This window comes from Vipera berus (assembly GCF_964194415.1).
Source record: "Vipera berus genome assembly, contig: HAP1_SCAFFOLD_182, whole genome shotgun sequence".
Lineage (NCBI taxonomy): Eukaryota > Metazoa > Chordata > Lepidosauria > Squamata > Viperidae > Vipera > Vipera berus.
Window position 1 is genome coordinate 57,081 of NW_027673541.1, and position 10,047 is coordinate 67,127.

Here is a 10,047-nt window from a genome sequence, read left to right on the forward strand (position 1 = left end):
CCTTGCCTTGCCTTGCCTTGCCTTGCCTTGCCTTGCCTTGCCTTGCCTTGCCTTGCCTTGCCATGCCATGCCATGCCATGCCATGCCATGCCATGCCATGCCATGCCATGAAGGAAGTTGCACATGTTTCAAAATGCCCCCAGCTGACTAGAAGGAGAAGGAAGAGGACTTACACTTTCTGCAGCACCCACCAGAGCTGCCCATTCGATTTTGGCCACCATCCGTGCAGTAAACTCTGCGTTGAAGTCGATATTGTTCACCTTGACCTCTGTAGCCTGTGGGCAGAAGAGACAGAAAGCTTTAAATCTCGGGAAACCCTTAAAACAAGGTTTATGGTGCAGTTAAGCAGGCTGCAATTCTTATTTCCCCATGTTCCTAGGGGCAGAACGGTCCACAGCCCTTCCCAGTTTGGGACTGGGTGTTCTGTACCAGCCTGCTTCCGGCCCTGCATCAAAAGCAGGGACAACCCCTTTACAAACGGCAAGAGGCTGGAATAAAGCCTCCCAAATTTATTCACATAAAACAGAGCAAGACAAGACACCAAACCATAAAACGTGAGCTAAGAAACAGGAACTATCCAAGCGATTGCCTTCAGCAAACCAGCCCTCCCCTTATATAGAGTTCAGGGCGTGGCTTCTCTCTCCTCCTTCCGAGAAACCCCATTGCCTTCCTCTGTTTACTCCTAATTGACTGCCTCCTGCGTCAGGTGTCCTTGAACAGGGCCAGCTGTGGGTCATCTTCATCCACGCTGTCAGGCTCACACAGCTGGGTCTCTCATCAGCAAGGTCTTCAACACCCCCCTCCTCCTCCTCTGAGTCGTGCAACCCAACTGCCAAACCCACAGGCTGACCCTGAATCACAACACTGGGCTACGTTAGGAAGCCTCGTTTCTGCCTGCCCAATTTGCTCCAAGCAGGCTGGGCACCTTGTGGGTCCCATCAGCCAAGGCATGTTGTCAGCCGGTGGGCACCAGGAGAAGTGCCTTCTCTGCCACGGGTCCTACCCATTGGGATATTCTGCCTTCAGGTGTCAGGAGGGCCACCACCCTCTTGGTTTTCTGTAAGACTGTGAAGACTTGAATATGAGTCAGGCCCCAAGTGAGTTAAGGGTCTTGTTTCCTGGCTGTACTAACCTTGAATCGTAACAATTCTACTTTGGGGCCATATATTTTTATTTTGTTCTAGATTTGCTTATCCCACCTTTATTATTTTTATAGATAAAAATAACAGAAAAACAAGAGTTGGGAGGGAGGGACCTTGGAGGTCTTCTAGTCCAGCCCCCTGCTCAAACAGGAGACCGAGACTGTTTGGTCTAATGGTTAAAGCGCCAGGCTAGAAAGCAGGGGACGGTTGAGTTCTAGTCCCACCTTAGGCATGAAAACCAGCAGGGTGACTTTGGGCCAGGGACTCTTAGTCGGATCCACCTCACAGGGTTGTTGTGGGGAAAAGAGGAGGAGGAGGAGGAAGGAGCATTGTATACTGTATGTTCACCACCTGGAGTAATTTCTAAAAACAATAAAAGATAAAATACAAATGAATACATCATTCAAGGGGGCAAACATACATTACATAGTCCTCTTTCCTCCTCCTATTTTCCCAACAACAACAACAACCCTGTGAGGTGGGTTGGGCCAATTCATTTTGTACCACCTTAATTACTTTTTAAAAATGTTTTATGATATACACCGCCCAGATTGAGTGGCTCGGAGAAATGAAACCAAATAAACAAGCAAGCAGCTAGGCTGGGGATGATGGGATCCCAAGCACGACGACGCAGTCCCTTCAGCAAGGCTCCAATGTCAGATTTAGGACTACCAGACCCATCTTCTCTCTCTTTGCTCCCATCTAAATCTAAGAAACCCTAAAGGAGGGCGAGTTGGGGATGATGGGAGCTGGAACCTGGAGAATGCAAAACCGGGGGAGCCTGGCTGGCGGAATGGGAGTTGGAGCGCAGCACTAAAGCGATGGGCTATGTAGTCCAGCCTGCTGTGAAGGGAGGCGGGGGAAGGCTTTGCCATCCTCGCTTACCTTTATGAGAAGGGGAAACCCTCCTCCGGCTCGCACGCCCCGCACGTGAGAAGTGAGCATGTTGTGGGTCAGGAGTTTCATGCTTTCGGTCCGCCGAGCGAGCAGGGAAGGAAGGGCAAGTGCACGCGGGGATCCCTTCCGGTCTGCTTCCGGTTTGGGGTAAACAAAAGCCGCCGGTCTTTCCTCCCACTTCCGGAGATTTTGTGCAACGCTCGCTTGGGTCCTCCGGGAAACGCGAGCCCGCGCGATACGGGGTTCCGGGGGTCTGAGGGTTCCTGGTCGCAGAGACTTTCGTCGTCTTTACAACCTTTCTTGCCACAATTGTTAAGTTAGCAACGCAGTTGTTAAGTGAATCAGGCGAACCGTCATAAATAGGAGCCATTTGACAAGCGTCCAAAATTTGGGCAGTGACCCTAGGGATGCTGCAAGAAGCATAAATGTGGAAAAACAACCATGTCGCTTTTTTCAGCGCCGTTGTAACTTGGGAGTGGTCGAATGGTCACTAAACGAAGGCTTGTTAAGTCGAAGACGCTCTGATCTGGCCTTCATCTAACGGCACTAATGATGCTACCTAGTTTGGGTCACAAAAACCTCTGCAAGAGAACAGTCAAGCTCAGAGAACACCAAGGACCACTTACAAGCCTTGGACTACAAGCCCCATCTTACACCAGGCTGTGCCTCCAAAGGCTGGGAATGGGGGGGATTTGACAAGACGCCAAACCATTTAGCAATCAATCAATCAAGTCAAAGAGGACCAAGCTTGCAACTTATACGTTTTCTCTTCGGTAATGCAATTCCCAAACGGATGCAAAGCTAAATCCAATTCCATTTTTTTCTTTTTTTGCAAAAAAATATATAAATGTTTACGATTACAATAAAGTAAAACGGATGTATTCCTACTCTCTTGTCTTTCCCCCACCCATCCATCCCTCGGGGGAAAGAAAAAAAAAGCCCTCCCACCCACCTCCCGGGACGCGTGCACGGTCGGGGACGCGCGCCAGAGCAAGCCCGGGCGGCGGAGCGGGCGAAAAACTTCAAAAGGTTGCGCGTTGCCATGGCGGCTGTCACTCCCGGGATTTCCATGGCAACGGGGTGGAACCGGGCGGGGGCGCTGGGGCGAGTCTGTTGGGGAGCCGGGACGGCTTCTCGGCTTGCAAACTCTGGGGTGACCCGCCGGGCCTTTGCCTCGGGAGCCGCAGCCATGGCGGCCCTTAAGGTGAGTGCAAAAAAAAAGAAAACTCCGTGCAAAAGGACGTTGCCAATCGTGCAATTTGCACACTTGGGGGGGGGGGGGGTTGGCCTGATTTGCAAATAGCTGAGGGTGCAAGAATCCCCGTGCAATGGCCTCCACAGGGGGTTAGGAAGCGCCCTCCGTTTGCAAAGTCACCGCCGTGTAAGAGGTCAGTGCAAAAGGACAGTAGTAATTGTGCAATTTGCACATTTCGGAGGGGGGGGGGGTTCGCCTCCTGATGTGCCAGCAGCTGGGGGCAGAGACCCCTTTGCAATGACCTTGAACTGGGCTTAGAAAGAGCCCTCCCTTCTAAAGTCAGCTCATGCAAGGGGTCAGTGCAAGGACACTAATAACTGTGCAATTTGCACTCTTGGGGAGGTGGAGTTCCCCTCCCGATGTGCCAACAGCTGGGAGCAGGGACCCCAGTGCAATGACCTTGAACTAGGCTTCAAAAGCGCTGTACAAGGGGGTCAGTGCAAAAGGACACTAATAATTGTGCAATTTGCACATTTTGGGCGGGGGAATTGGCCTCCTGATGTGCCAACAGAACCCCCAAAAGGGGCGTGCCGAATGAGTGATAAATGATATGCGTGCAATACTGGACATGTTTGATGCAATGCTAGGCTGTTGCATAAGCTGGGTTACAAAACGTGCCGTATGTTGGACACTCAGCCTAGCTAAGCCAGAATGTAGCTTGGTTTCTTTCGTTAGATATTAATACCGTATGCAGAACACTTACTCAGTTCTCAGGAACTAACATATTTCAAAATGTAACCTATAAGACAGGCAGTCCTCGACTTAGGACAGTCCCTTCAGTGACCGAAGTTATAACAGCACTGGAAAAAAAAGTGAATTATAACCAGTTTATCACACTTGCGACCATTGCAGCATCCGCAGAGTCACGTGATCGAAATTCGAACACTTCAAAACTTGACTCCCATTTACGACGGTTGCATTGTCCTGGGGTCATGTGACCCTCTTTTCTGACGAGCAAAGTCAATGGGGAAGCCAGATTCACTTAACAACCGTGTCCCTAAGCTTAGCAACTTGCAGGGAATTCCCTGGGTCACGTGATTCCCTTTTGCAACCTGATAGGCAAGGTGTGCTGGCTAGGGAATTCTGGGAAATTAAGTCCGGCTGTTTTCTTTTCGACAGGTGGGCGACAAGCTGCCCGGCGTGGAAGTTTACGAGGGAGACCCTTCCAACAAAGTCAACCTGTCCAGCCTCTTCATGGGGAAAAAGGGCATTCTTTTTGGGGTGCCCGGTGCCTTCACCCCTGGTTGTTCCCAAGTGAGTAAGAGCCCATTTTGCAATCCGCCACGGAGTTGAGAATTTGAGACTGCTCTGAGCACCACAAAAGCCTTAAAGTTTTGAGAACTCGGCTCGAGGTGGAGCACAATTCGTTTAGTGACTGTTCAAAGTTACAAGGGACTGACAGCATTTTTTCCATGCTGGCCACCTCTGCCACATCCCCGTGGTCACGTGATCAAAATTCAGAGGCTCGGCAACTGACTCGTCTTTACGACGGTCGCAATGTTCCCGGGGGTGTGTGTGTGTGTGTGTCACGTGACAAGCAAAGTCAGTGGGGAATCCCGATTCATTTAGCAACCGTATTGCTAACCTGATAACTGAAATGATTCACTTAAGAACTGGGGCAAGTAAGGTCCTAAAATGGAGCAGGCAAAACTCACTTCACAAATGTTTTGTCCCTTAGCCATAGGAACGTTGGGCTGGGTCGTGGTCGCGAGTTGAAGACTTATCTGTCATTTTTCTTTTCTTTTTTCGTTTTGTGCCCGATGACAGACGCATCTGCCCGGCTACGTGGAGAAAGCAGGGCAACTGAAGGGCAAAGGGGTTGAGATCATTGCTTGCCTGTCGGTCAACGATATTTTTGTCATGAACGAATGGGGAAAGGCTCACAAAGCAGAAGGAAAGGTAAAATAATGCTCTCTGTGTGTTTGTGTGTGTGTGTGTGTGTGTGTGTGTTACAGGATAGGAGATTTCCCCCCCACTTCTTTTTAATTTTTCCAAGACACAAAGCATTGGAAACAAAAATTGATACTGGTGTTTCTTAAACGGCGATTTTAAGAAGAGTGGACTCCGAGTCCCAGAATTCCGCAGCTTGGAATTCTGGGAGTTCTGCAGCCAGCCCACCAAGAAATTCTATAAGTTGCCAAGGTTGAGAAGTAGTTGGTCGAAGCTTAGATTCCCACAGGCAAATAGAGAGGAAAGCATGTTATTTGGGGAATTCTGGGAGTTGAAGTCCACCCCTCTTAAAGCAGGCTGGCTGGGGGATTCTGGGAGTTGAAGTCCACCCCTCTTAAAGCATCCTCTGGCTGGGGAATTCTGGGAGTTGAAATCCACCCCTCTTAAAGCAGTCTGGCTGGAGAATTCTGGGAGTTGAAGTCCACTTACTTTAAGCATGCTGGCTGGGGAATTCTGGGAGTTGAAGTCCACCCATCTTCAAGTTTTTCAGGTTTGAGCTACATCTTGTTTTGAAGAATTCGAGTAACACCTGGGAAGATACAAGGAGCCTGAAATGAAACTATTAGCCAGAAATATTTCATTTTCAGCTTTTGCTTTTTGCAAGATTATGCAAGACTCGTGTTGTTGCCCAGGTTTATATAACTGAATATGATTCATAATTCATGGTGCAGTCGCCAGATGTCACAGATGGGAAGATACAGAGAAACGCTGATCTTGGCATCTTGGTTTATACAAACCTGGCTACCCACCCACCCGTTCTTTTCGTTCTCTTTATGTACACATTCTGGAATTTATTTGCAGCAAGATTTGTTTCCTTCCTTCGAAGCAGGAACCCAACAGAAGTCTACCAAAGTTGCTGCCAAATTACAATTCTTTAAGCGCCAGAGAGGGAGAAAAACATTATTTTTTTCATGTTTTTTAGAGAGATTGGCCACAACTTTCTTATTTCTCTGCTGTCACGTTGGTTAGGTTGGCGTAACAGTGTGCGAGAATGACCTTGGAGACGGGAGGAAGTTCTTGACTTACAATAGTTTAGTCATCGAAGTTTATTTATTTATTTATTTATTGAATTTCTATACCGCCCTTCTCCCGAAGGACGGTACTCAATAAAAGTGACTTACGACTTTTTCACACAAGACCGCTGCAGCATCCCCAGAGTCACATGATCAAAATCCAGATGCTTGGCAACTGACTTGTACTTAATGACAGTTGCGGTGTTCCCGTGTCGTGGGATCCCCGTTTGTGACTTTCTGACCAGCAAAGTCAATGGGGAAAGCCAGATTCACTTAACAGACGTGTTACTAGCTTGACACCTCCGGCAAGGAAGGTTGTAAAATGAGGCAAAACTCACTTAACGAATGAGCAACCGTCGTAACTTGAGGACTAGCTGTAGTAGTAGCAGTGGGGCCACGTCCCTGTGGGTGGAGGCTCTTAACTAGCCCAGGTTGCTTCTTAATGAAAAGAATGTGAGCTAATGAACCAAGAGGGCTGGGAGAGAGGCCAAACCCCTTGAGAAAAGACATTTTTATGGATAATTGGCGCAGCTTTTGAGGCTGCTTGCTTTGAGCTCCCGGTGGAGTTTCCCAGAAGTTGCTCAACGCATCTCAGCAACTGAACAGCAGTCATTTCTCTGCCCGCCCTTCCCAAAGGCAAAATAATCTGATTTTCACATTACGGCGTGGCATGTGGTTTGCCCCTTAGCTACTGCTAACCTTAGCAAATCTTGCTCGTTGTGCCACATAATCGTGCCCAGGCAAATAGACTTTTTCTGTTTTTTTGCCTTTAAAACTTTTCTGCACATAATTTGGTCCGTTTTCCACTGGGGAAGAGGGAAGCTAAGAGGCTGACTCACGGTTGGGAAAGGCTAGGAATTGCTCCATGTTGTGATTTTTTAAAAAAAATAATAATTGGTGTTTGTTTTCTCTCTCCACAGGTGCGGATGCTGGCTGATCCAACAGGGGCTTTTGGCAAGGTACGGAAAGACCCGGCGAAGTGTGGGGGTTTGGGCGCTCGGCTAGGAGAGCCCCAGGTGTGGGAATTATGGACTTGGACTGGCCCAAAGTCACCGAGCTGGCTTTCATGCCCAAGGCAGGACTAGAACTCACCGTCTCCTGCTTTCTCATCTGGTGCCTGAACCACTAGACCAAACTGCCTCAAATCTCCCAGACAATGAAGGTCAGCCCCAATTTTGCTTGTTTCCCCACAGGCCACCAATCTCTTGCTTGACAAGGACTCTCTCCGGCAGTTGTTTGGGACAAACCGATCCAAAAGGTCTGAGAACCGCAAATTGCATTTTGTGTCTGTGTGTTAGTGTGTGTGTGTGTGTGTGTGAGAGAGAGAGAGAGAGAGAGAGAGAGAGAGATTTCTTCCTTTCCAAAACCTTTACAGCAGGGGTCTTCAAACTTGGCCCTTTTATGACTTGTGGACTTCAACTCCCAGAATTCTTCAGCCAGGCACGCGTTGAAGTCCACAAGTCATAAAAGGGCCAAGTTTGAAGACCCCTGCCTTAAAGCCTGGGGATGCTGCAAGGGTTGTGTGAAAAACGGTCCTAGGTCCCTTGTTTCAATGCCGTTGTAACTTCAAACGGTCACTCAATGAACCGTGGTAAGTCAAGGACTACCTTCAAGGGCACCTCCGTTGAATTGAACCCCGGCTGAATCTTCTCAGCTCTAACTTGAGGTCTTCCTGCAAACCCCCATCCACCACCCACCCCCAAAATAAGGCCCTCTCAGTCCGGAAAATAAATGGAAAAATCTTAAATCTTTCCCACCCATTATTTTCCTTCCGATCGCCCTCCCGGTTTTATTCTCTTCCCCCCTTTTTTCCCCCCAGGTTCTCCATGGTGGTGGAGGACAGCATTGTGAAGTCCCTCAACGTGGAAGAGGACGGGACGGGACTCACCTGCAGCCTGGCCAGCAACATCGTCTCCCAGCTCTGAGGCACAGACCCCCGTTTCCCCCCCAGCCCCACCGTTGCTGATCTTAGCCCTACGCAAACCAGTTGGTTCCTACCAGGCGGATGGCCCTTGGCGGGATTTTGGAATTGGCTCAGGAGACGGAGTCGTGTGTCTTGACATAATTGTGGAGTCCTTGGGGCTCTCTGAGCTTCGAGACGTTTCATGACCCAACTAGGTAACATCATCAGTGCTAGAAGCGGTTTGCTCTCTGTTTAGATATCAGTAGCCTGCCCTGTTGGCGTTGGGGAGGGTGTTTTCATTTTGATAGATCCTTGATTAGGCTGTTCCTTGTTTGATTGTCGGAGTTGATAGCAGCAAGTCCCTTTGTCTAAAAAAAAAAAAAAGAGAGTCAAGCCTTGTAGCACTGATGATGTTGCCTAGTTGGGTCATGAAACGTCTGCCGGAAAACCACCCAGCTCAGAGAGCACCAAGGACCCCATAGTTTAAACCTGAGCTGGAAATATTCTCTTCTGTTGGTTTACGCGATTGTTTTCGCTACTTCTCTGTTCCTTTTGATTGCAAATAAATAGTCTGAAATGAAGCTGAGGTCTCAACTTGTTTCATGGGGGTTACATCAAGGGCTCACGTTGGCTAGGGAGCAAAGGGCAAACCCCCACATAAATCCAGCCACACACTTCCATCTGAGAAGAAAAAAAATGTTCCTTCACTTGACGAATGAAGGAACCCAGGAGTGACTCAAGTTGTTAAAAAAACCTCCATTTTTAAAAACATCTCTTAAAAAAAAATACAGGGAGGTCCCAGGCCTGCTTTTTTTTAAAAAAAATATCATAATTTATCGCAACTCAAAAGGGTTGAATTAACGTACGAACGAGATGGATTATTCACCCGTGTTCCTGTCTTTCTGATGGGGGTGGGGAGGAAGGAGAAACACACCTCGTTCTATTTCGGTGAGATGGTTGAAACCGCGGACAGTGGATGTGTGAAAAAGCAAGAGACATTTTGGGTGCAACTTTGTATAATGATGCAAAAGCTCTTCTCCGTGAGCTGCATTGGCTTCCGGTTGCCCTCCGGGTGAAATTCAAGGTGCTGGTAATGACCTATAAAGCTCTTAATGGCTTGGGTCCGGATTATCTAAGGGAACACCTGCTGCCGGCATCAACTTCCCATCGTCCTGTGCGCTCCCACAGGGAGGGCCTTCTTAGGGTACCGCCGGTCAAGGAATGCCGGCGGGTTATCCCCAGGGGAAGGGCGTTCTCTGTGGGCGCGCTGGCCCTTTGGAACCATCTTCCCACGGAGCTTAGGACTGCCCCCGACCTTCGCTCATTTCGCAGGGATTTGAAAACTTGGCTTTTTGAGCTGTCTGGCCCAGACTGAGGGGTTTTAATTATTTATTAATGGGGTTTTAGTTTAAATTCAGGGACTTAATTTAATTTTAGTTTTAATCGATTTTAACTTGTATGTATGTATTTTTTAATTTTTCCCTGAGTCCTACGGGAATAGGGCGGTATACAAGTTTAAGAAAAAAAAAAAGCTCCCTAGAATTATTGTTAACTGGGCTTTACGGAGGTTGAGCTAGAAAAGAAACGGGGGAAATTAATTTGGGGTATGACCAACTGCGGCAAGATTATTGTGTGCACAGAGACTCGAGTTACAACGGAACCCCCAAAAGATACAGCCAAGTTCTGACGGATTGACAAGCTCTAAACTGCTTCATTTCAAGAACAGGTCTGCTTGAGAAAAGGGGGATGGACTAGAAGACCTCCGAGGTCCCTTCCGATTCTATCATTTTAAAAATTACATTTCTATTCATTTCGCAAAACACTTTTCCCTTGAAGAAAGTTTCAAGCAATCCTGCTGTGGAGAGCTCTGGAGCATGCACAGAGTTT

The 10,047-nt window shown here is 48.3% G+C and overlaps 1 protein-coding gene across 1 annotated transcript; it reads left to right on the forward strand.

Moving 5' to 3' along the window:
- Positions 1-3,001: 3,001 nt before the first annotated feature.
- Positions 3,002-8,741, forward strand: LOC308679324 (peroxiredoxin-5, mitochondrial-like). Its single transcript, XM_081346932.1, has 6 exons — positions 3,002-3,243; positions 4,414-4,548; positions 5,062-5,193; positions 7,178-7,216; positions 7,451-7,515; positions 8,077-8,741. Exons 1-6 carry the CDS (start codon positions 3,082-3,084, stop codon positions 8,180-8,182), a joined length of 639 nt encoding a protein of 212 aa, XP_081203058.1. The 5' UTR covers positions 3,002-3,081; the 3' UTR covers positions 8,183-8,741.
- The last annotated feature ends 1,306 nt before the right edge of the window (positions 8,742-10,047 follow it).